This window comes from Psittacula echo (assembly GCF_963264785.1).
Source record: "Psittacula echo genome assembly, chromosome: 1".
NCBI lineage: Eukaryota > Metazoa > Chordata > Aves > Psittaciformes > Psittacidae > Psittacula > Psittacula echo.
The window spans coordinates 49378762-49404628 of NC_137735.1; the positions used below are offsets into that span (position 1 = coordinate 49378762).

The 25867-nt window shown below is 45.3% G+C and overlaps 4 protein-coding genes across 4 annotated transcripts in view; 2 read left to right on the forward strand and 2 right to left on the reverse strand.

The window, feature by feature from the left end:
- Positions 1–700: 700 nt before the first annotated feature.
- On the forward strand, positions 701–22706 carry LOC308230579 (putative E3 ubiquitin-protein ligase HERC4; the record flags this gene model as incomplete). The annotated part of the gene is made up of 24 exons (XM_080635364.1): positions 701–867; positions 1520–1596; positions 2164–2385; positions 3168–3259; positions 3865–3995; positions 4772–4917; positions 5051–5127; positions 5526–5620; positions 6803–6862; positions 7402–7504; positions 7661–7844; positions 8162–8340; positions 9828–9926; positions 10676–10780; positions 10863–10985; positions 13508–13648; positions 13734–13900; positions 14916–14982; positions 15241–15320; positions 16364–16547; positions 16929–17028; positions 17638–17841; positions 21977–22146; positions 22245–22706. The coding sequence occupies 24 exons, from the start codon at positions 701–703 to the stop codon at positions 22704–22706; spliced, it is 3435 nt and encodes a 1144-aa protein (XP_080491490.1).
- Positions 12543–12773, reverse strand: PIGY (phosphatidylinositol glycan anchor biosynthesis class Y; the record flags this gene model as incomplete). Its single annotated transcript, XM_080626937.1, has 1 exon — positions 12543–12773. The coding sequence occupies one exon, from the start codon at positions 12771–12773 to the stop codon at positions 12543–12545; it is 231 nt and encodes a 76-aa protein (XP_080483063.1).
- Positions 12684–13391, reverse strand: PYURF (PIGY upstream open reading frame). The gene is made up of 2 exons (XM_080626931.1): positions 13185–13391; positions 12684–12954 (listed from the first exon to the last, which is right to left on the reverse strand). The coding sequence occupies exons 1-2, from the start codon at positions 13376–13378 to the stop codon at positions 12813–12815; spliced, it is 336 nt and encodes a 111-aa protein (XP_080483057.1). The 5' UTR covers positions 13379–13391; the 3' UTR covers positions 12684–12812.
- Positions 22461–25867, forward strand: part of HERC3 (HECT and RLD domain containing E3 ubiquitin protein ligase 3) — a gene marked incomplete at its 3' end in the record, with an annotated part of 47149 nt that continues 43742 nt past the window's right edge. Inside the window, exon 1 of the mRNA XM_080619576.1 lies at positions 22461–22506. The remainder of the gene's footprint in view (positions 22507–25867) is intronic.

Genomic DNA, 25867 nt, shown 5'->3' on the forward strand with positions numbered 1-25867 from the left:
GGGAGAAGGAGATCGTGCTGGGGAAAGGGCATGAGTTTCCCTCGCTGGTTGCATGTTGCGATTAAGCTGGGGAGGTGTGAGAAGGGTGAACTCTTTCCAGGGGTATTAGGTATATTCAAGGGAGGAGGTCTGATGATGACCACCTTTCATGCTTGGGCATCCTGGGTCTCAGAAACTTGTGCTGCCATAAGGCTACATGTGAGTGACTGAACAGATCTGGGGCCTCCAGTTCAGGAAAGCACCTGCAGCCCCTCAGCTGTACACAAGAAGGGACTTCTTTCTGCTGTAAATGGTCAATGTGTGAGTTTTCCATCATTGCTTCTCCAGTGTCTTGTAAAACCTCTTGACTTTAAGGCATCCCGTCCCAAGGCTGTGACAAACTTGGGTCAGTCAGATACCTCAGGAAGGGCTTTATTTCCCCAGGACACTCCTCAGCTGTGCAAAAGTAACAGTGTGTGCTTCTGTTAGCGTTCTGCTGATCATCTTGGGAGCTGGTGGCACTGCAGCCTAAGAGAGGGATAAATGTCTTTTAGTGATAGCCAGGAGAGCCCTCTGGCATGAAACCGAGCAGTGGGTAGGACACTGAAACCCCAGGAGGTCTGAGAAAATAAGTCTCACTTTTTCCTGAGGAGCAGAAGCTCATGGTGAGAGCAGATCTTGGGGAGGGGGCCAAGATGGTTGAGGTGCCTGCTGTCTTAGCATGACCATCATGCCTGTCTGTATTTGTTGTGCAGAGCACATGCAGATGCAGAGGAAGGAGAAGGTGCAATGCTCAAACCATGATGCAACGCATAGGCTTCTTCTCTCCCCTGATGGGAAGCTGTCTGAACACTGGGCTGCAGCTTCAGCTGACTGCTCTAAGACAAGGTAAGAAGCTTTCACAAGGCGGAGGTAGGGATGGTAACAGTCAGAAAATGTGTTTTGCTATGCCTAGAGGTAGCATCCAAGAGACTGAGGCCTGCTGTAGAGAGGGAACAGGAACACATTACATTCCTGTTACCACAGATTCTATCTTCCTTTTTAACCCAGCAAGAAGAGGACTGATTCTGAGGATAATACCAGGATTTGAGCTGCTTGGGATAGGTTTGTCTCGTGTAGTGGGGATCGGTAGGACAGACCAGATTAATGCAGATGGCTTGCAGACTACACATGGCTTGGAAAACTGGGGGTGAAGGATCCAAGCACACCCGAACCTTGCCACCTTCTGATTAAGCTGTGTGGGTAACCGTCATCTAAAACAGGCGTGGCAGCTTGCCGTGGGATTTTCTGTTAGCTTGCCCAGGGCTGAGGCCGATTCTCTTCCAGCTTCCCATGGTACAAATCACAATCAAATCAGTTAGATTTGCTGCAGGAGGATAGCACAAGAGCAGCACGAATCAACTTACAGGTGACCTCTATTTTTCCATGTAATTCATGCTAAATGTGCTAGGACTTGGTGAGCAGAGAATCTTCTTCTTTCATCTCATGGCACAGCATCTGTCTATTTTGTTTGTGTTTTTGTTTTCTCCTTTTTTTATAGGCTGGTGAAAGAACTAGGAAACCATGATGTTGTTCAAATAGCATGTGGGGACCAGCACGCCATGGCTCTAACCAGAGGTAGCGTCTTTCAAGCACACTTTTCTTCCAAACGGGAGTCACACTATGGCAGACTTGCTCTCAGAAGGGAGTGCTTGAGCTACTCCAGTAGCTGGTGACACCACTACAGAGTAATGAGCAGTGGACAGGGGACACAAGATGCACTGGCTGCCAGTGCTGCTCTTTCCTCCCAGCACCCAAGGACCTGCAGTTCTGTCTCTCTCCAGTTCCCAAGCACTACTCCTCTGCAGAGGTGTGCTGTGGAGAGCAGATGTGGCCATCCTACTCTGCTGTCACCAGACCTGCTTATTCTTAAGTTGGAGCCCCTCTATGGTTGGGAACTTCTTGCAAGTATGGTTTAGAGGTGGTAACACCTGGCCTTTATTCATGCTGTGCTGAGTCACATGAGCAGCGTGGACTGCCCCAAAGGGGTCAGAAGCAACACAGAGATTTGGCTACAGATGACGGTCTCACCTCAGAGCTAAGTCCCTAGAAACAGCACAGATTTTCATGCTCCCACTCCCAAGGTGCAAAGACTAAAGGGAAGCAGGTGAGGCTGAGACGGTTTTTTTTGTTATGTGTGTGAAGGAGGTGAGCTCTTCACGTGGGGCCAGAACACTCATGGACAGCTTGGAGTGGGGAGCCAAGCCACTCTCACCCCCCAGCCACAGCTGGTGGAAAGACTAAAGGGCATCCCGCTGGCTCAGATTGCTGCTGGAGGAGCTCACAGCGCTGCCGTGTCACTCTCTGGAGCTGTGTACTCCTGGGGGAAGAACGATTTTGGGCAGCTGGGACTCGGAGACACACAAGGTAAGGAAAGACAGCAGTCGGAAGGTGTTTTCCTGGTTAGTGAGGGGCTCCTCAGGGCTGTCAGGCCCCTTTGGAGAACCATGAACAGCAAAGTCTTTTGAAGAATGTATATCTGGATTAGTTCCATATTTCCTGACCAGCGAAGGCAACCAGGGACAAGGGATTTAGGGGCTATGTTTCTGCAAGAGAACTTCCAATTTGATCATTTTATGTGGCCAGCTGGATAGTGTGGGCTCTTAAAACCGTATGTCTCAGGTCTCTTTCCACTCCCATTCTCTCTCCAGGTAGTCCTGCATGAAATAAATTACTTTTATCCCTCTTTGCCTTCTTTAATTCTGTGTAAACACCTGGTGAGAGAAGAATGAAAATCACCCACTGTCTGCAAACCTAGAAGGTGAGAGCAGAGTTACCCTACTCAGACAGAACTTGAAGTCGGAGGGAGCTGAATGAGCCCACACCCTTGAGGGTCAGATACTTCAAAGCCAAGAACCTTTTGGCAAGCAGATGTGAAAGCGCTGCATTTTGTTTCATACCAAGTGTAAATGAGGATACTATGAAAAAGGCAGAACGTTATGAGAAAGAGTGTGTTATAGTGGAGGGCAGAAAACAACCCAAAACCAAGTGGTAAATACATGAATTGCTGTAAGAGACCACTGAAATCACTAACCCACACACACATACACACACACACACACACCCACACACCCCAATGTTCTAAGTCTTTCTTTGTGCTGATATCCCCCCAGTACTCTTTCACTTTATCAGTGCTATCTTCTATCCAGATAGGGACTGCCCATCATACGTCAGAGCGTTAGAGCACTGGAAGGCTGTATTTATCTCGTGTGGGGCAGATCATACTGCAGTCCTCTCCAAGGTGAGTCTGAAGTCAGCGTCTGAGACCTCACCCTGCAAGAAAAGATACACTGCTAGAAGTCAGCACGGAGAAATTAGGATGGCATTTAGGAATTAGGATAGCAATGGCATTTAGCAATTAGGATAGCAGGCACTCGGACCTGCTTCCATCTGAGTCTGAAGGCGATCCCCAGGGTATGCTTAATAAGCTATTGGGAAAACCATCCCTTTCTCAGATTTCCCTCGGCTGCATGCAAACATGGTGAATGGGAATCCTGGGGCAAAGAGGTGCAGTTCAACCTTAGTACTTTCTGAAAATACTTTCTTTTTTATAGCATATTGGGAACTTCAGAACATGTGAACAGTAGCTAATTCACTAGGGTTTACTCATACGTGTAAAATTCTTCAGCAATAGGAAGCTATTTGCAGGAGTTAAATTGCCTTTCTCAGGAGCTAAATGATTTGGACATTGCAGTGTATGATTAGGCTTGATGTAAAGTGAACTCTGCCATATAGCATACTACATCTTACTTGTTTACACGCTTGGTGGTGACCATTTGAATGCCATTAATAATGAGTGATCCTGTTGTTTCTTCATCTTGTGTTGGTTGTTTCTTCATCTTCAAGGAGGGGTTGGTGTGCACCTTTGGAGCAGGAGGGGCTGGCCAGCTTGGTCACAACTCCACTCGTAATGAACTCACTCCTCGCGTGGTGGCCGAGCTGTGGGGAGCAAGAGTTTCGCAGGTTGCCTGCGGAAGGTAGGAAAGTAACAATAACGTGACTTCTAAGGTCAAGGTCTTGGAGGAATCACTGAAGGGAAGTAGGGAGGGAGCCACCAGGATGTTCAAATCCCTGTGTCCCGGTAGGTCAGCACTTTCAGAATACTGTCCATTTTTCAGGAGTAAGCCACTCTCCTGCCATCACCCCCGTGAAAGCAGAACCCTCAGCCCATGCCAAGCAAAGGGAGAGAGCTGCAAAAGCCACTAGAAGCTCTTGGGTTTTTTCTGTTTTAAGAAACAAAGGGTGTACTGGGCTCCAAAAGGCAAAAGACTGTCAAAAGCTTGCATTGGGAAAGTCACTGAATTCCCATCCGCTTTGACAAACTGGGGGTCCTTAGAAAGAACCGAAGAGTGGTGATAATTGTCCGATTTCATTCTGCCTTTCTGGAATTAGCCCAGGAAAAGTTTCCTGTCAGCTTCCCTGGGCTTTGTATCAGGCTCAGCATCATAGAAGGTGCACTTTTAAAAACACGAGGGCATGAAGCTAGCAACGTATAGCACTTTATTTTTAATCTGAAACCAGGGTAAATCACAAACATTAGCAGATAGTATAGGAAATTTGAGTCCATATGTTTCTTTATTGCTGAATGTTTATGTAAGGAAGTGTCCTCAGACTTTAGTTAAAGGGATTCTATATGTGGATGTTAGGACTTTGAAAGACAAGCTTCAGCTATCCACTCTGACTAGCAGAAGATTTTGTTCTGTCTAGCCCAGTGGTGTTAGCTTATTATGACCATTTTTCTTTTTCTCAACAGACAGCACACCCTGGTCTATGTCCCCTCCTTGGACAAAGTCTATTCATTTGGCTCTGGTGAAGGACAGCTGGAAGATGAGATAGAGCCTAACCAGTTGATACCACTTCCCATCAAGATACCAGTGAATACAGGAAAATCCTGCCAGGGTAATGATGATTACAGATGTGTACAATCTATATTAGTTTCAGTTTACTGTTCCGCATCTGTGCACCAAACTCTCTGATGATATTGACTGTCCCTTCAAAACTTCCTTTGAAAATCTATTTTGTTCTTTCACAGAAAACAGCACATCACAAAAGGAGATTGAAATTACTGCAGGAGGAAACCAAAGTATTGTCCTTTACAAGGAGGACCAGGTATAGGCATATTTGATCATGGTTTCTAACTTTACCATTGTTCACATTACTGCTGGAAACATTTGGATTTTCCATCCTGCTTTTAGCACTCCAAGTTCATATATATATATCTCATGCAGTTCTTTCCATGCTTACTCAGAAACTAACTTGTATTGCAATTATATATCTGTTATAGGCATTCTGTATTATATAATATATATTATATGTTTATTATACATTGTGTGTTATATGTGATCTGTTATATATTATGTTCTGTGTTGAATGTATCTCGATCATGCTGGATGACCATTAACTTGTTTGAACTTAGGCTGAAATCTTCTTGTAATGATTGGCTTCAGAAAAAGAATCCCATCTGCTAGACCTGTAATCTTGTCAATATTTCCATGCATTTCCCACAGAATGCCCATTTGGATGGAATTGCCACTCTGAAGGATAAAGAAGTGGATGAATGGATTTCTAATTCCAGTTCGCAACACTGGGAGAGTATAAAACAGTAAGTCAGAAGCCTGGTGTTGGTTTGGTTTGGTTTTTTTCCCTAATATGTGATTTTCTCTAAAAATTACTATTCTTTGGAAACTGTTGTAGGAACTGCTGTTCAAGAATTTAGCTGAGACAAGGTCTTGTACCAGCACTTCTTATCTAGGTTTTACACAGGAAAAACCGATGTTGATAAGCAAGAGCCCTTCAATAACCCTTCTGCAGGAACAGAGAGGACTTACTGCCTGGCTTCAGAAGCCTGTCCTCCTCTTGCAGGGAATGGTGAAGCTCATGAAGAACTGACAAGTTAAATCAGCGAAAGATTGGGTCTGCAGACCAAGGCCTTGTGCAAAAATTGTAACCCAGAGTACCCTAAATGGAATGTTTTGTGTGTGACAGCTTTTAAAATTAGTGATCCCTTCTTTAGTTACCCATTTTTAAAAGCACTAAGTATGTACGATTGTGGGAAGCCTTACACTTACGGCTGAGAATCACGACTACGTAGTCTTTCTTTCAGATCTTACATGGGAGGTTATTTTCTTTGGACAAGTCTGGCTATAGCTGCTGATGTTGAGCATTTAAAAATCTTGGATCTTTGGATCTAAACTGTTTCCCTGACCACTCTTAGTATGGTTTGGATCATACGGAAAGTGGTTGTTGAGAAGGCGAGAGAGAGGGTTCATTCCACATCTCAGTGGAAGGGCCTGACAGCAAATCACTTGCTTTAATAAGGGCTTTAATAAGAATAGAATAGGAATACAGGTAGTGAGTAAGTCTAACATCTCTTCAGATGCTGGAAACCCAGCAAATGCATACCCTTGATGGATTTTCCGGCAGTGTGCTACAGATCCGTTTGCGGAGGAGTTCCTCCCATGCCACAGTGCCTTTTATTGTGTATGACAAACAAAACCAGGTAGTGTCCCAATGTCAGGAAAAGATACCCCCCATCATAACACCTGCCAGCATGCAACACAGGCTGGCGTGGGGCCCTTGAGCAGGTTCCCTTACAAGGCCCAGGAGAGCAGGGGTGGCTTGCCGAAGATCACTAACTAATGTCTTCTGCAATGCTAAGAAGAGCGGAGCTACGAAAAGTTCCGTGTGGTCAGGTGCAGACACACTCGCACACACATTTCTTGTTCTTTCAGAATCAAAAGCCTGAAGTTGAAGGGATTAACTCTGGTTTGTTTTCCACTCTCAGGAGTATCAGCGTGATCTTTTCATCTGAGGCTTGCATTAATGGGAGCTTCCTGGAGAAAAGGTAGTGTGCACTGACTTAGATGTAACAGAACATATTGGCTGCATGTAAACTAACCAAAAGGTGTTATTTTAGGCCATGTATGTAGAGAAGATCAGTCGTATCTGAATTTGCAAGAAGCAAGTCTATATTTTTCAAAGCCAAAGCTAAAATTAAGGGGTTTGTTCCCCCAGTCCTATTGAAATTTGCTACAGAAGCTAACGCTCCAGCAGATTATCCTATACTGACAATTTTTGAGATGATGATAATACCTTTAGGCAATTTTACAGCTCCCAAAGGATCCATTTCTGTCATTCAAGTGCAAGTCATTTTGGGGTGAAATACAGGAAGCCTACCATTAACAGTGCACAGCCACACAAGACAGGATATTAATCAGGTCACACCAGAGCGAGAATATCTTCTTAGAACAGATGAAATTACACCCACTGGATTTGGGACTGAACTGTCCACGTATTTCCTGATGGTAGGATGCTTCACTATTCAGTCAGCAACAAAAACCAGCTCTCACATCATTTGGTGTTCTCTTTTTTCCTTCGTGATAGAGACAAACACTTCAAAACTTCCAAAGAAGTCTCAGGTGTAGACATGTCACAAGTGCAATGTTTTTATGAGAAGATCAGCAAGAAGCCAAACATCTTCCAGGAGGTAAGGATTTGGGATAAGGATTCTCACTATGCAGAGTTCTAGATTTGTTCATGAAACTTGGGAATTTCATGCCAAACTAATTTGTAAATGATTTTGGCAAAACATAATCGCATTTTTAACCCTTCTCTCTTTTGTTGTTGGTTTTTTCCTCTGAAGGTGAAAAAGGAGATTGAGAAGTTACTGCCATCATTGTCTTCCTCTCCTGTCTCACCTGAAAATTTCAGAGTCTACTTGATCTTGCCTTTCCTTCTGCAGGGAGAGGACAACAGCTCTTACCGTTCTCTTATTCTTCTAGCACAAGCCATCACAAAGCTCAAGCCAAAGGACCTGCAAACTCTTGGTAGGATTTTATGACGATAGGACTGAACGATTTGAATGCCTGGTCATGTTTGGATGAACAGCAAGAGTTAGTATTGCTAATTTATTCCAGAGTTCAGCCTGAAAGAAATGCTCTTGGTAGAAACCGAAACATGCAATGAGACACATGAAAAAAACCCAAAACCCTCACTCTGAGGTTTGCTAATTTTTGTAGTGCAAAATTCAGCACTTTTTTTGGTTTAGTTCATTTGATAAACAGAGAAAATGCAGCTTCATCCAGAAATTGCAGTTATTTGCATTTACCTGTTACAGATACTTCACTAGCTGTTTTCTTTACAGAATGCCTGTGGTCAAATCTAGAAACATCATTTTTAAAGGAGCTGGTCATTCTATATCAGAGGGTTTCTCAGGAAAACCTATCTCAGTTTATGATAGAACTCATGTGTGTCCAAAGAGACCCCTTCACTCTGCACCCACATGAAACAGTGACTCTGCAAATACTGCAGATTCTTTACCAGGTAAGAAAGTGTTTGGATCCTGATTAAATGAGTATCAGTGCAAGTCAGAATATTTTAATCCTTTTTACTTGTTGAATTTTCTGGGTTTCCTTCTTACAAGGGAAGATGGGGCCTTGTCATTTGACATTCCTTCAGGAATCTCTTTGGCTCTACAGCAGCATAGCTTTGAAGGAATTGTGCTCTTGAGTCGTGCCTGGCTGACCCTCTGTAGAAATTATGAGCTTGAAATATGCTCAAGTGGTGTGCGTGTGTGTGTGTGTGCTTTCTGCGATGTTAGAAGTGCATGCATTGGTGTGTACAGAGCTATGGACGTGGTGTCCATTACGTAGCATGCCCATTCTCCTCTCTGCTGCTGAGATTCCTCACCCCAGTAACTGCTCACAGCATTTAAAAGGCAACCCACCTGCTTGGCACATCGTGGCTGCTACAACAACACTGTGTGATGCTTTAAAAGCCTGTTACTTAAGAGTTTTTCTGGGACAGCAGAATTAGATCATCTTTAGCTGCATTTGAACAATGGGAAGAAAGGGGGCAGCAACTGTATTTTTATTGACAAACATCCTTTCTCCTGCTGAGGTGTTCAAAATTTAGGAAAGTCAAGAGCTCAGGCATGCACTTCATAGAATCATAGAGTACCAGGTTGGAAGGGACCTCAAGGATCACCTAGTCTAGGTCATGCTTTTCCAAGAAAGGTTGGACCAGCTGTCCCAGCACCCTGTCCAGCTGAATCATAAAAGTGCCCAGTGTTGGGGAATCCAGCACTTCACTGGGGAGATTATTCCAGTGGTTGATTGTTCTCATTGTGAAAATTTTCCTCGGGTCCAGTCGTAATCTCCCCAGCAGTAACTTGTGCCCGTTACCCCTCGTCTTCTCCATGAGACTCCCTGTAAAAAGGAAGTCTCCATCTTCTTTGTAGCCACCCTTTAAATACTGGCACATGGTGATTAGTATGAATCAGGGAGAGCAGTTATATTTTGTTCAGAATTTAATATCCTTTTGGCTGAGAATGCAGATTTGGGCCTCAAAATTTAGACTCTTGAACCTGTATTTATACAGATAAATAAACACCAAAGTGCTGCAGGCCTACTTCTCTGTCAGTGGTTGCATCATTTGGAACTTTACATGTTCACTGTCCGCCACCAAATTGTGTCTTTGCCAGGCAACAAGTCTGAACATGAATAGGGAACTTCAGATTGTCCTGCAACATGAAAGATGCTCAGAGTGAAATATGCCTTTCTGATGGAGCCCTGTTAAGGGACCTTAATTGTAAATGAAAATTGCTTTCCTGCTATTTTATACATGGCTTTCTGAGACGACTCACTGTTGAGCACCGTGCTTCTCATAGCACTTCTGTCCTTCCACTTCTGTGCAGGGTCTCAGAACTCTGTTTGCAGAAAAAGCCCTGTTACTCCTCAGTCCTGTCCTGCCACACAGGCACACCACTCAATCTGCTGATGCCCCTTTTCCTATTGTGTGTGTCAATGCAGGTGAACTCCAGAACTGGCTTCAGAGTACAAGAAAATAACTTCTATGTGCCTCAGGTGAAACTGATTATCATAGCGTATTGGTCCTTTAATACGAAAAAAGTAAGTATAAAATCCTGCCAGCAGCACAAACCACTTTTTTTCTGTTTTATTTAAATTAGTTGCTATATCACAGGAAGCAGCAAGAGATGGAAACGTGGATAGTAGGGGCTTCCGTAGGCAAAAAATGCACTTTTTCTGGCAACTTGGCTGAAATTTGCAGGGCACACTGCCTCATTCTTTCATAAGCCTTCATTTGCTAATTACCAACTTTATACCAATTAACCAGAGGAGAGGAGGAGGTTTGAGAAACAGTATAAAATCAAAAGCCACAGGACATTACTTGAAGTCACTGCCTTATCACACTGGAGGTGTAACACTTTGAATTAGATTATTTTGTATACCGGTTTCTACCTTTGGTATTACAGATAATAAACCCAACTGTTTTTAAGAATATACCGTAACATGGGTATCCAGGACACTTTTACTGCCTGTTTTGGTTTAGCTGAATTATGGAAGCTGCTATTTAAATCACTCTGTTTCATTCTTGGGACACCGTAACACAAACGTCTGCCTGCACAGACAGTTTAGTTGTTCCCTTGTCAGGGTTTCCCACTCACAGAAGCACTTAGAAGCTGCTTTCAGAAAGTGTGCCTCTGTTGGTGTAGTTTTTGTGTACACGACAAGGGCATGTTTCAGATACAGGAGGTGGCCAGAGTACAGGCTGGCAGTTCAGTCTGCACATGTACCCCGAACTCTGGTTTCGCAAGAGAAGATCAACATATTCTTTCCCTTCTTCCTTTGCATTTCAGATGGCCCTATGGAAGCTGACTGAATATCCATGCATCTTTGACATGAAAGACAAGATTGATATTCATTTTACAGAACGCAACGCTCTGTCCAACATCTTCACAGAGGTAAGTGTTGGCATTTTTTTTATCATTTAAAAGAAATACACACATTGATACACTGCTAACAGACTGTTACTTCAATCTTCAGAAACACGTAATAGAAAACGGCAATGAAAAGTGGTTTTTTCCAGTCAGAAGACAATACCTTCTGCAAGACATATGGACCCATTTAAATAACGCACCAACCCAGCAATTCAGGAAGATCTTAGAGGTAAGAGACCAGATTGTATTGTTTGTTAGCTCTAAATATATTGCTGCAGTGTTCTTTGGTTTGCAGTGTTACTGAAGTATTGGTAGAAGGATTTCAGTATTTGCTGAGCATACAACAAAACTACTCCTCACATTATTATAGAAACATGTTCCACGAGGGATATAGAGTAATGCTGGAGGACAGTATCATACATACTTATTCCAGGTAGCCATCAAGTGTTGTTGGTGTAGGTTAAATGCAAGTGGCAGTGCTATTTACCATGAGGTTGCTTTGAGGTAATAGGATTGCTCAGGAAACTGGCAATTGGCAAAGTCTGTTACTGTTACTTTAAAGGCCAGTTTGCTGTTACATGAAAAGCCTGGTGGCTGGGGAGTCAACCTTAGAGGCCAGCAAACAACACAACCACAGAAACCATTTCTCTCATGGAGATGCTGTCTGAAGGGAAAGGAAGGAGAAGGCCAGCCAGAGAAATGAAAAGCTGAGTATAACGCTGCTGTTCTCCATGTCGCTTTAGTCTGTGATTTCCATGCAAATCCAAAGGTTCTGGCAGCTGTATTTTCTGCAGGCATCGCAATGCTAGCCCTGGGGTGGGAAGAGAGCACCCGCCTCAGGGCAAAGCTCAGCGCAGGGACCACGTGAGCGTCAGTCACTAGCACAAGGGCAATCAGTCTGGCACACTTCTGCAGCAGAAACTGCTAACCTCGCTGCCCTGTTAGCCACTTCTGGTTCTTTCCAAGCGAGCCTTCTTGCCAACCAGAACTATCAGAGCTTTTCCTTCCTGTACACTTAAGAGAAGATTCACAATGGCTCCTTTCCTTCCCCCTTCATCAGCTGTAGGAGGCATGTATTTAGAGGCAATAAGGCTTGTGCCCTGTGCTGCCCTTTAGACCCAGTGTTTCTCTCCACCGATAGTGCAAGGAGCCCCAACGAAGTGCTGCACTTAGCTGGAGGCAGCCTTTGAATACACCTCTTGTGGGCACTGCCTTTCATCCTGTGCATCACAGCATTATTTGGCCAGAAGCGGCCTTATCAATTTGACTGCATTATTAGTATCCTACCAAGAGATACTTGTTAATCTTGATAATCTTGTTATTAAACATCAGCCCAATTTATTTTATGTTCTTCTGAGAGTGAGACAAATGCACTTCAATACACGCATCAGTTCAAAACCAAACCAATGCTTTTAATTTAGAGAGAGAAGATTCATACTGCTGCTCGTTATCATTGTTTATTAAGTTATTTCTGTCATTTACAAGTTCTTCCTTGAAAAAACATCACTGCATAGAAGATTTTCATTAGTGCCACCACAAATGCACAACACTTCATGGGATACACTAGAAGTAATTAGTGCTTCTTGTTACTCCTTCTCTTTATCTGCCTTAGCAGTAATTAAATACTAGGCTGCTGCCGAGGTCTTCATAGTTCCAGAGAGTACTAGGAAAATGGTGACAGTCACTAGTCTCAGAAGAAGACTCTCTCAAACCAACTGCAATACCAGATGAGATTAAATAAACTATGTCACTTTACAGAAGGCCAGGAGTTAGCAAATGCATTGCACTAGTTGTGCCTAAAAAGCTTAATCCCCATCCAGGTCCACAGGTGGAAGAACACATAAACTGGTATCGTAATAGGAAGGAGGAGACTGTAGAAACATAGGCTGTTTGTGCTGGTGCAGCCCTGTGGGAAGGTCTCATCTACGCTGGCCGAGTAAAACAAGCCTGCTAGGGACAGCAGGGGCACAAGCACAGTCAGCGTGGGCAGGGAGGGGAGCATGCCTCCTCCGGCCATATCAGCCCCACTTCACTGCGGTCGGTGGCTGGGGGGTCCTCAGGCCTGCTTCAAGTCCTCAGCTGGGGGCTTCTTCTGAATCATCCTGGCAGCCTCTGGGATCATGTTGGGGATGCCATCGATGATGGGGTACGCAATGCCCAGCTCCTCGTTAATGAGCTCGTTGGTAGCTTCTTCGTACCTGGCCAGGCAAGTCAGGGGGAAACAAGAGAACAATTGGAGTGAATAACCAGGGTTTACCCTTTGGCAGCCGCTCTCACTCGACCTGGGGCAGCAGCAGGGCAGGGGCGGGCAGCGAGAGCGCGACCGGGCTTTCTCTTCCCTTTTCCCTTTCCCATTTTCTTTCCTTTTCCCTTTCCCATTCTCCTTCTTTTTCCCTTTCCCATTCCTTTTCCCTTCCCTTCCCCTCACCTCAGCGGCCGCTTGGAGAGCGGGCACACCAGGAAGCTCAACAGCGACGGCTCCAGCGGCTGAGGCCGAGACCGCCCTGAGCCCTGCTCCTTCCCCGGGTCCTGCTGCTGCCCGTGTCCGCCGCTCGCAGGGCGGCCGCCCGCTGCCGTCCGCCGCAGCACCGCAGCCGCGCCGCGCCCTCCGCAGCGCAGCATGGCCGCTCCCCGAGCAGCGCCGCTTCCGGTGCGCCGGCAGCCGGCCCGGCTGCCCTGGGCGCGCTCACAGGGGTTCCGCGTACCGCCGTGCTGTTGTCCCCAGCGCGATGCGTGTCTCGGTGTTCGCAGGTGTCGTTCCTCGACGAGGAGGGCGTGGACGAAGGCGGGCCGTCCCAGGAGCTCTTCAGCGTGGCCGTCAGGACTCTCTGCCAGCCCGTCACGGGGGCTTTCCGCCGCGTCGCCTCTGGCCTCGTGTGGTTCCCCAGTCAGGTGAGGGGCCGGCCCGGGGGGTGCGGGGAGCGTGCTCCCGCGAAGGGGCAGTCACGGCTTTCTTTGTGTGCTTGTGTTTAAGCAGGCGTCGGGCGGTGAGGACGTGTTCTTCCGGATCGGAACGCTGTGCGGGATGGCCCTGCATAACGGGTGCATAGCGCCCTTCGCCTTCCCCCGGGCTCTCTACAAAAAGCTGCTGGGCCGGGCGCCCACCCTGGAGAACCTGGAGGAGCTGCTGCCAGATGTGGGCCGGTACGGGCCGGGACGGCCCCAGCGCTTGCTGGGAGCTTCAGCCCAGGCGGGTCTCCTAGCTTGGATGTGTGCACGGAGATGCCCAGGGCCGCAGTCAGGGTGCCCGTGGTAACTACATTCGACGTAGCCGCAGGTTTCCGAGGTGGTCCTTGTCCTGGGCATGGATGTTGCTGTCAAACAGAGGCTGTCGTTGCCGAAATAAAAAGCCATGCTTAGGAGGGGTCAGATTTCTGCTCCATGTGAATATATAGTTCAAACCACTCTGAGCTGTAGTTTCAGCTTGGATGAACTAAGCACCCCATTGCTAATGTTGGATTTTTCTCTGAGTTGCTAATTACAATTTTCCACAATGTTGCTGGGCACAAGCACAGTATTACCGTATGCTGCAGCTGTGCCAGATCTGAGGACCTGCATGCAGGGTTGCCACGTGCTGAGCAAGGAGACCTCAGCCAGATACAGCAGGGAGAGGTGCTGCTGCCACCAGCATAAAGCTTCTAGCCCCTGAAGCCTGTCTTCCTGAAGAAGTGCTGTCAGCAGCTGACAACAGGAGGACCCCATCGCATGAGCCAGTGGCTGTGTTGAGGTGAAAAAATGTCCTCAGTGGACTGAAACATCAAGTGGCCTGCAGTACTTTGAGAGGTGATGCAGCCCAGAACAGTTCTCCCAGATCATCCTGCTGGTCCACACTTAATTCCTCACTAGCTGATATCTGGAAGAGCAAGGCTGTGGTCCAAGCCCACTTCCCACTGAACTTTGTGTAAAGTTATCTTCACAGGGCGTGAGGACGGACTTGGCTGGCATCCTTTGCAGTGAAGGCATTTGCCCTTAGCTCCTGGCAGTAGTGGGACATGAGTATAGATCAGTTTAGGGCCATATGTGAAGGTTCTGTGTGAATATAGGTGTTCTGTATGTGTCTGCATTTAAATACTACTTGTCAAAGGATGGTTTTCAGTGGAATTTTAAAGTGCATTGAGTGGTCACATTTCCTCTCTTTTTTCCCTTTGTTTTTTGAAAGGAGTCTTCAAGGAATTTTGCATGAAGAATGTGATCATGTCCTTGAAAGCCTGGACATGAACTTCACGGTAAGACGTTATTGTGCCATTCAGACATACCATGCATGTACTTGGGCATGACAGCATCCACTGCAAATCATAGAATCATAGAATAGTTAGGGTTGGAAAGGACCTTAAGATCATCTAGTTCCGACCCCACAACTTGTCTGTAAACTCCAACTAGCAAGAGTGCTGTGTCAGACCCTGCAGAAAGAAAGAATGATAGATATAGCACACGTGTCTGTCATATATAGATATAGCATCTAATGTTTTTGTTTATTTGTGTAGATAATGGAAGAAGGAGGTTCCGTGGGTGTTGTTGAACTTAAAAAAAATGGTGCCAACATCACTGTCACTAGGGATAACAGGTTGGTTTTGTTTTCTTTATCTTGTTGTCTTTTTATGAGTGTGTAAAATACCTTATCTATACCCATCCCCATATACTCTTAGAAAATACTGAATGTCAGCATTGTGCCATTGATCTTGGTCCAGTAGGTTGTATGCTTTTGGTTCTTACTGTACGGACTGCATATGTGCCAGACATTGGCAGTTTGTGCAAGCAGCCTGGATAAGAAGGGGATCCTTGAACATCCTGGCATCCGTACTTATAAAGGTGTCTGTCCTTATCAGGGAAATTCCTATCAAGTGTATAAAATACCCCTGAACTACATTTTTTCAGGGAAATATGGACAGCTTGTCTGGGAAATCCAGCTAAATACACATCTGTAAGGTGTTTTTTTTTAATGAGCAGAATGTTTCTTGCTTAGTTATGTATATGGAAAGTGTCTTGTACAACAGAAAAGGAGCAATTTGTCAATAAGGTATTGTGTCGCTATGAACTTCAGCACAGGGGACAGAGAGAAATTCTGTGGCCTGGGTTGTGCATATGATCTGAGGACCTGTCTGAGGGATGACTGAAAGGTCTGTTATGAAGCTTGAAGTATAGTGTTTACACTGAGTTGATTTTACGTGTGCAAGTCACTAAACAAATCCCCATCACAGAGAGAAGAGTGAAACTGTACTGATTAGCAGATGTGCAAATATCTGTTTTGATTTCAGGGTAATTCTTGGCCATTTACTGGGAGTTTTGCTGAATTTACACCAACTAGGTCTGCTAGATTCCATCGCAACAGTGAAGTGTCTGATAGGATTTCACCGGAGTGTTCACATGAAGTACAAAGAGTATGATCAAAATGAATCCATGGTGGCCAGCAATCTCTTTTATTTGTGATGATCCTCCCAGCTTATTCAGTGAATAAATAATTGGCAGTGATGACTGCTGTCAGTAAAGACTGTCTTTTCAGTAGAGCAGGTCATACAGCATAAAGGAATAAGGAATAAAGTTCTCTGTAACTCTCCTTTTAAAACCTCAGCTATTGCATTGCTTGTTTGATTCAAAATATCTTTGCAGGAAAGAATTTGTTGACTTGTATGTGAATTATGTGTTAAATGAATCGATACGGAAACCATTTGAGGACTTCATGCGAGGGTTTTTGAGAGGCTGCCCAGGTAGAAAGTGGAAGATGTTTCTCCCTGCGGAGCTCCAGACTGTTCTCCAGGGACACACAAAATGCGACTGGCATCTGCTGGAAAAGGTACTGGATACAAGCACAGTATACTTGTGCTGTATCTGCTGAGCATAAACTCCTTCTGACCTGCTCTTTCATTGAGCGCATAGGCTATGAACACAAAAACAGAAGCGCAGGGGACTTTCTCTGTGTTTGCTTTTTGTTGTTGTTTTGAGTCTGGTTTTAGTCTAAATCAGGTACAAGAATAAAGGAAACTAAAAACCGAGCTGAAGCTCAAGGATTGTCATATGAATCTTTGAAAAACAAATGAACAAGGAGATTCCAGAGGTTAAGAGGACTTGAGTATCTGCAAACAGAGTTATAAAATTTATTTGGTAAACTGTTGTTGCTGTAAATAAAAATGGAAATAGGATTAATGGGCTTGTTTTATTTTTATCTCTTTGACAGAGTGTGATGTACGGACGGTATAGAAGTTTAGATAAAACCATCAGGAATTTTTGGATTGTGTTTCACAAACTCCCAGAAGAAAAAAAGAAAATGTTTCTTGGTAATATATCAGGCATTTTAAATTCTTCCTAGCCTTTTTCTCTCCCCCACAATACACATTTTAGATGCTCACACATGAAGACTACTATAGTTCCAAATGGCTTTTTGACGTTTTCCCCACCCCCTGCCACATTTCCTAGTGAAAGCCACAAAGAAGTGACAAAAAGAATTGCACAAGTACAGCTCTGACCTTCCTCACAACCCCTGAGGCTTGCCTGAGTGCATCTGACCACTTTGAACCTTGCAATTCCTTTATCCCTTACTTTCATGGTTATCAGCTGTTGGTCAGAGGCCTCAGCTTGTGTGAGCAGCCTGTGTTGATGTAAGCAGTTTAGCTTTCTCAAAGGATTGCAGAAGCTAGCTCATCCTTTTTAAATGTAGAAGGTCAAGCCTAGCATGGCTTTTCTCATGCACAAAATCTGTGTAAGTAGAAGAGGGTTTGTAATTATTAGCAAGAAGTACAAATTCAGCAAAGCAGATAATTAGCTTATGGAAATAGCCATATTTGAACACTAATTTTCCCTTATGATTTTCATCCTATGATAACATTATCTTGCTGGGGGTTGTTCTGTTTTTAATTTGCTAACTTGTTTTTGTTTTTCCCCGTCAGTTTTTTTATCAGGATCCGATCGAATCCCTGCGTATGGACTGGAATATTTTAACTTTCGCATTGTAGATCCTCAAGTAGAAAATCCAGATGAGCTCCATCTTGGTGCCAATACCTGCCACCACATTCTGTTCCTCCCCAGATACAGCAATAAAAGAATACTCAAGAAGAAGTTGCTCTATGCCATAGAACATAATGAAAGTTTTGGTATGTCCTGACTCTTGGTCAGGAGTGCTTTAAAGCAAAATAAGAAAACAAGTCTTTGTTACTGTCGTGGTTTAAGTGCAGTCAGTAACTCAGACCCACGCATCCCACTCGCTCACTCCCCCCCTTCTGTAACTAAAAACATTGGTGTTATCAGTGCTGTTCCCAGGCCGAAACTCAAAAACACAGCGCTGCACCAGCTACTAAGAAGGAGGAAAAAAAGACTGCTACTGCTGAACCCAGGACGGTTATCACTTGTCATATTTTTCTGTTAATAATCCCAATTTACTGGTTTCTACCCTGTCTTATTTTTACTGCACTTGAGTGCATGTATTCACTGAGATTTTGTATTGATTACAAAAATGAGCTTAGACCAGATACTTGATTATTAGATTATAAAGTTAGGAAAGAAGAATCCTAGTTCACATGCTTCCAGGAACCAAGCTGATAACCACATATACTTACATATACATGCATCCTGTTTGCACTATGCTGGTCTTCTTTCATTGGTAAACTTAGAGCAATGGGGATTCTGTGGTTTGTACTTTACCAAACATACAGCCAGTACATGCTAAGCAGTTGTCATTGCAAGAGGAAGCTAGGGTAAAGATTTAATCTGTATTAGTGAAAGATTCTCTTGGAGAGCAAATAATGCTGGGAGAGGTGTTCCTGTAAACTGAATTGAAGGAGCAGCACCTGGATATGGCCTTTGACTTGTCTGGAAGAAGTTCTTAGTATGAGGATTTATCATTCCTAGACTTTGTCAAAAGCTGTATTTGTAAAGCATTAATGGACTTGTGTGCTAGCACTGTGATATTTGTCATGTTTCTTTATATCTTCTAAGGAGATGTTTGTTAATTAAAATTTTAGGCTTGCAGAACAGCTTTGTCTACAGAACCCTGTGGACATGAGGCTTGTAGGGCTGCTGGAAGCTCCTTGTTGAAACAATGCATAGCACTGGCAGAGGGTTGGAACTAGATGGTCTTAAGGTCCTTTCCAGCCATAGCCGTTCTATGATTCTGTCACATTGACAATGTCAGGCAGGATGCAAAGGAAGGAGGTGTATTTTTCTGTGTATTTTTATTTGTGTGAATATAGAGAACAGTGGCAAGCATTTTTCAGTAGTCTTCTCTTGCCTTTGGTGTGTTAAATATTTTGGTGGACATATATATATGAAGACTTTTACTATGTGAATTAAATGATGATTGATTAAATTTCCACACCTGTAGTTGTGTTCTTTAGTTAGCAGCTGCTTATGCATGACAGTGTGTCTGTTTTCTATCTTTATTGATATGAGGAAGCCATTCACAAGAGGAGTCAAAGGCTGATGCAAGTGTATTTCAAATGGATGCATTACATAGGCTGAACAAGTCAAATTCTTCCACATTTGGTGCAGAATATGCTTTAGGTTAATGTAAAAATGGAAAGTGAGAAAAAGATAGCAATTTTTATCTCCTCTTCTGTCTTGACTTTGTGTTTGGTATCACATGCAGATGCTATTGGACCACAAAGGCTGCCTCTTTGAAATGTCAGTAGATGATATAAACCTTTTTTGGAAGTGACTGTTAGGATAGCATTTCCAGCTCAATTAAAAGGGCATTGTTACATATTAACAAAAAGAAAGGTTCCTTCTAGGTTACAGTGTAGTGAAGCGCTCACCTCAAGCACTGGGAAAGTGGGTGGCATGGCAGTGGTGATGATAGAGAAGGGAACTAGTGCCTTGGAGGATGCCAGCTGCCAGCCAAGGGGAGTGAGGGGTTGTGGCCCATGCAAGGGGCCCCTTGTCCCCCTTGCCAGCCTGTGGTAGACAGGACACCACAGGGATGTTTGCATCCTCTAGGAAAGGCACCACCCTGCTGCAGGAGTATTTCTGTGGGAAGAAGGAACTGGCAGAGGCTCAACCTGCTGTCCCCATTGAGCTGCCAGGTCTCCATCCAACACTTGGCTGATGCCACACCATCACAGCTTTCTGTAATGGCAGCTTAGCTTCACCAGCCTGCTCCTGGTTTCCTTTTTTATGTTCTTCTAAGCCTCTCTTAGGGCTCAGAAATCCAGAGTGATCTGTGCTGTGCAAGTTCACAGAAGATGTATTCTGTTTGTATTTCAACACACTAGAGATTAAGTGATAATAGGTTTATTTAGAGCGTGGAGGAACTTCCTTCTCATCAGGTATGATGCAACCTCACATGGGAGATTAAAGCCCAGTGTAACTTTCAAGGCTATTTTTAATTTGCCCTCAAATAGGCTTTGCTTTTATTTCAAAGTATATTGAACCTGCTGCAGGAATGTTTTTTTAGACCGCTTGTCTGATCTGATCATCACCTGTAGAGAAGTGCAAGAGCCTGACAGAGCAGCTGATGTGACCAGGATGGATCTGGGGTGACCATGGTGAAAAGCTCTGACAGCAAGCAGGACTGACACTGCATAAAGCATTGCTACCTCTGCACAGCCCTGTTAGAAGGTCTGTGCTATGGCCCATGGGAGCAGAGGGCTACCAGTGGCACCTGGTGAAGGACTCTGGAGGAAAACACCTACCAGAAGAAGGTTCACAAGGCAGGTGGAAGCTGCCACCCTGTCTTCCTTTGTGGAGATAACTCTGGTGAGTAGTAACTTGTATTACCACAACATTCAAGAGAGCTCACCACATGCTTGCACATGTGGTTCTTAACATTGGACTGCTGTTCAGCTGGTTGAGAGGAGAAGAGAAGTGCTTGGGAAATCAGGATGAGCTGCAGGTTTTGGCATCCTTGGGTGTCTTCATCTGGTCTCTGGATGACCTAACCCACCAAGGAAATGGTGAGATACATGTTCTTCTGGTGAAGATCAAGCCTCACCATGGGCCTGCCTAGGGCAACCCTTAGCCAGTGGGGAGATGTGGACTCCAGCCTGATGGCACCTGACTGGCCCCATGTGAGGAAGACTCATGGTGCAATGAAACGAAGAAATCATCAGTGATAAAGGCCTCCGAAATGAAGAAATTCCTCAGTGGTAGAGGCCTCCAGAGGGAGCTGTGCACAGCAGCGTGCAGGGACACAGAATACCTTCATTTTGGTGTCTTCATTTAAAAATCTATCCATTTATGAAGGAGCAGCCTTGAAAGTTCTCCTTGAAGCTGAAATGTAGCCAGTTAAAAATTGGTTTAAGCAAGAGACTCCTTGCTCCGTCATCTACTTTCCCCTCCCTGCTTTTTTTGTGTGTACCTTCCCGTCCTTGATTACTCAATCAGAAACAGAGGAAACCAGCCTCTGTTTGTTGACTATTTTACAAAGGTCTCCAGATGATGAAATAAATAAACCAAACCAAAAAACAAACAAAGGAAGTATTTTTTCCTCTACACTTTTAGCTATTCTTGAAGCTGCCTGTAACACTGGTTAGGTAAATGCTATTATGCCACAGCTATTATTAGTGTAATTTTACACTACAGAGTAGCTCTTTTTATGCTAAACAAGTACAATCCATGCAAATGCAGGTGAATTACTTGATACGTGACACATTGCACGCTGAGTACACAAACCCTGCCAACCGCCAGAGGTGCAGCGTAAGGGAGATGAGTATTCTGGGTGCTGGACTTGCTTTAGGGACCTCTTCCCTCTTCCTGAGCTCTTGCAAACATCTCTGTGTGGTTTGCTCAAATACTGGCTGGGTTGATTCCAATGTTGGCTGGCGTTTCGACGGTCTGAGTGGGATCCAGCTTGTGCATTGCTCTTGCAGTGTCTTTTTCTATGGATGCCATTAAAATCAGAAAATGACTACTTGGGAGCTATATAATTACTTGCTCATTGGCTTCTTTTTATTTCCCCCCTTCTCTTTCTCCCAACAGAGATTTATACTTTAACCACAAATATTTTGCTAAGGTTGAAACTTTGTATAAGATGTACCAGTTCCTATGCAAACAAGCCTGCCAGGTACCCAGAGGCCCTGTAAAATGCAAGATGAAAAAAAGCAGAGGGTAGACTGTTATTAGTGTCAGTAAGTGATATTTCTTGCTTAATAAAACCAAGAGAGTAATTTTTAAGCAGTGGAAAACTGGCTTTCCCTTTACATCTTCATTTAGAATAGCTTAAATTCGATGATACTTGCACTTTGCCCATTGGTTCCTACAGTCTATACTCTCGGCCTGCTCTGCTTGGCCTGTAAGCTTTGCTAGATCCCTGCGGCCACGACCCTTGGCCTTGGTTTGCCTGTGAGCCCGCTATCCGCGGTGCTCGCCGCCTGCCAGCGCTGTCCCTCGGCTCCCGTGGCGTTCCAACGGCGACGGGCAGGCCCCCAGGAACGCCTTGGCTTCAGCAGACCTCCCCTGGGAACGGGGTAACATCCACGCACCGTTCCCGAGGAGCTGCCGCTCCCATCCGCGGCAAGCAAGCCGCAGTCACTGCCCGGCGCCAGCAGGCCGGGAAGCCCCTTAGCACCGGCAACTAGGCCTGGCCCGACCCGAGCCCTGCCGACCCAGTGAAGGGGGACAGAGGGCGGCAGAAGCTACCACCGGCCGAGACCCACCGACTGACAGCGCGGGGCGGGGCGAGGCGCAGCGCCCGCCGCCGATTCGCCCTCGCGGGCCGCCCCGCGCTTCCCATTGGCAGCTCTGCGCCGTCACTCCGGCCGGCGGTGGCGGTGCCGTGGGGCTGGACTTTCTCGTTGCCGCGGCGGCAGCGGCGGGACTGGTGGCAGGTGAGCGCCGAGGAGCGAGGCTGGGGAATGCAGGGGTCTGGGACCGGGACCGATGGCAGCTGCTTGTCCCGCACACCCTGCTCGACGCTGTCACAGCCCAGCCGGGGTGCGCCCGACGCCAGATCCGCTGCGCTGGTCAGGCCTGGCCCGGCGAGTGCCGTGGGAGGGAAAGCCCAGCTCCCCGGCGTGGCCGCCGGTAGGGCTGCTGCCGGCCCTGGTATCGAGGCGGTGTGGTGGGGAGATGGGGTTGCGGCGGTTCGCGGAGCGGCGCGGTGGAGCGCCGCGGCAGCCCCCTGTACCCCCCACCCCCAGCTCGCTACCCTACCGGCGCGGGACGCGCGTCCCCGGGCAGGGCCTCCCTGGGCCGGTGCCGGAGCCGAGGACAGCCGTGGGGCCGCGGCAGGAGCCACCGACGGCCGGTGCTGGAGGGGTCGGGGGCCGGTGCTGTCGGCCTACGTCCCCGGGGGATTGTCATGCCCGCCGCTGGGCCCGGCAGACCCTGCAGGATTCGCCGGTCTCGGGGTGGGCAGCGGCGGCAGCAGCAAGAACGGGAGCGTGTGGGGTGGAGACAGGGAGGTGTTCTTGCTGGGGTTGCAAGATGGAGATGGTGTGGGTTTTGTCTGGTTTCAGTCATCTATTTTTAAGTGTTTTCTCCGGGGACACCTCTAGCTGAGGGTCTGTGGTTATGCAATGGAAGTGCTCTGTTCCTGCTGGAACTCATTCGCTGTTACACTTTGCTTTCTCTTGCTCTTATAGCCTGGACTACACTGGACGTTGAGTTGGAGTAAAACAGAGGCAAAAGGAAGACGAAAGTGGGCTTGGAGGCTTAGTGGCAGAAAGAAGCAGTAAATTCCTTCATTATTGGGCAGTGCTGATAGAAGGAGCACGTTAGCTAGCTGAAACCTCACAAACAGCAGAGAAGGAAGATCTTGTTTATTCATGCCCTGCCAGTTGGCTGATCTCTGTTTAGAGAGCATTCTATCTTGAGTGTTGCTTATTGAAAGCACGATATTTACTTAACTAACTTTCTGAGGAGGGTGCTGCTTCGGTCGCGGCAATGGCTTTAGAATATGTTTGTATAATCCTGTGAAGAGACCGTGTATGTCGTGAGAGCTGTTAAAAAGAAAGAAAAGAAAAAAATGAAGGTGAAATAAAACACATTCTGTCACGATCTTACATGTTTTATTTTACCCAAACCACCAGGGTTATTTTCTCACCAAAGGATATATTCTTAGTATGTTAGCTCTGCCTTATTATAGCAGATCTTCCACCCACAATGGATTTCCTCAAAATATTCCCCACAGTGTGAGATTTTCCTATCTCTAGCTGTGCTGTGTACATGTTTCGCTGATTTGATGGTGAATTATTCCTGGAATGTCAGGGTTTCAGGATGCTGGGTTATATTCCCCCCCTCACCCCTGTTTTTTGTTTTGCTATATATGTGGAGTCTCTACAAATGACCAGCTTTGCTGCATTGCATCTGTTCTTATCTCTAAAACCTGAATACCAAGCTGGCTGTGATGTGATCTGTGAAGAACACAGAATAGGTGATGTGATTGAGTACTGCAGCTCCTGTGCTTTTTGCAATCCAGTTTTTAAAAGAGCCTGAGAACTTGAATGCACTGATGCATTAAAAAAGTCCCACCTTCCTTAAGGGTTTGTCCTCTGAAGATAAAAATTCAGCTTTTTAAGGTGTATTGAGCTAAGCGTTAGGAATAATTAGCCCCTCTTAAAATATTCAGATGAGTGGATATAAAATACCTTACCTATATTTTATATGTAAGTGTGCAGGTACATGTCTGTGTTAGTGCCTGCCCACACTAGAAATCTTTTTATATAGCTGTTTTAGTATAAGGAGGTTGTACAGCTCATAGAGGTAGTTTTCAGTGTAACATGAATTTTTATGTTCTCTGCTAATGTCAAAGAAGAGTGATTGCCTTGCCAGATTGGAAACAGGGTGTGAAGTCGTCATTTGAAGCCTTGTTGTATTTCGGGACACAGCTCCTATTTGAACACATGTATTAAGACTTGCAGCAGCTTTTCTGGGGGAAGGAAAAAAAGTATTAGAACAGTTGTGGTTTTAAAAATGTGCTATGTCTTCAAAATAAGTAAATTAAAAATGTGGCTCACCAGCCCACTGGCAAATATTTAGCTGTGCCCATACACTTAGATGGGAAGTGGCTATGCTGGTGTTTGTTCTTGAGTGATAAGTGCTGCTCTGTCTCGTTGGAATAGAGCTGCACAGGGATTTATCATTTGGAGGATGTGGGGCGGGATTCAATGGAGATAATTTGAAAAAATGGTAGTTAAGACCAGATTTTCTAAAGGGTCTGGCACACCTCGTTGTCTGCCATAGGGATTGTTAAAGTTCAAGGTGCTTCAGTAAACCTGGCCATTAGCATGAATGAGGGTTGAGGAATATCACCCTGGTGTGCATATGAATTACGGGGAGTTTGAACTCTTCCTGTTTTAAGTAGTGTCTTAGCTGGAGGAAAACCCATCTCTTACCAATCACATCACATCCTCCTGCCCATTACATCAACCTTTTGTAGAATATGAACACAAGGAAAGTAATCAAAGTATTTTTAGCATTTTAAATGAAATTAGCACTAGGAAAAATGACTGCAGTCTATGGGGAGCAAATTGTTCAGGAGCCCTTTTAGAAAGATATCCCAAATTAATATTTAGCTCATATTGTACAATGTCACTGTAGTTCAGGTTGCATAGTGGTGAAATCTTTTCAGCTCAGAGGCAACATCCAGTTATAGTAGCAGGGAATGTGATCTTTGATCTTCAGGTTTGCTGCTATTATGCTGCATATATCTTCATGACAGAGTAATTCTCCAGGCTGAGAAAAATGATAGTCCCAGATTTCTGCTGTTTCAGATGCCAGTTCTGAAATGGCCTTTGTGTTGCCACCTTCAGGGTGTTGCTTAAGCTTTTATTTTTTTTTTAAGACAGAACATGAAGTTCACTATAAATATAGCAGTTGTGTCATTTAAAGCACATGCTTGCAATTTTACTGTGTCCGATGGCATTCCTATTCTTAGTGTAGGAAATGGTGTAGCCAGTGTAGAGGGTGTCTTCCATCAGACTTTCGTGCTGAGGGCAACCAAGTACAGTGTACACAATGACTGATTTAACTAGATAGAGCCTTGTAACCTCCTGCTTTTTCTTCTGGGTGCTTTGAAGCTGGCTGGTGATAAGCACATCTGTGGATGTGAATGAATTGAATTATGCTATAAAGGAGCAATGGCTGTTAGAGATAAATGGGATTCATAGCATGCTTTAAAGAACCTAATAAGAATGGTTTGTGGTAGGAAACTGCACCACCGATGCAGTATAACTGGAAAATCCAGTC

Coding starts and splice junctions, on each gene's coding strand:
- PYURF (XM_080626931.1), bottom strand. CDS start 13,378: ATGCTGCGCTGCGGAGGGCGCGGCGCGGCTGCGGTGCTGCGGCGGACG. Junction 12,955..13,184: donor CTCTCCAAGCGGCCGCTGAG/GTGAGGGGAAGG, acceptor TTGCCTGGCCAG/GTACGAAGAAGCTACCAACG.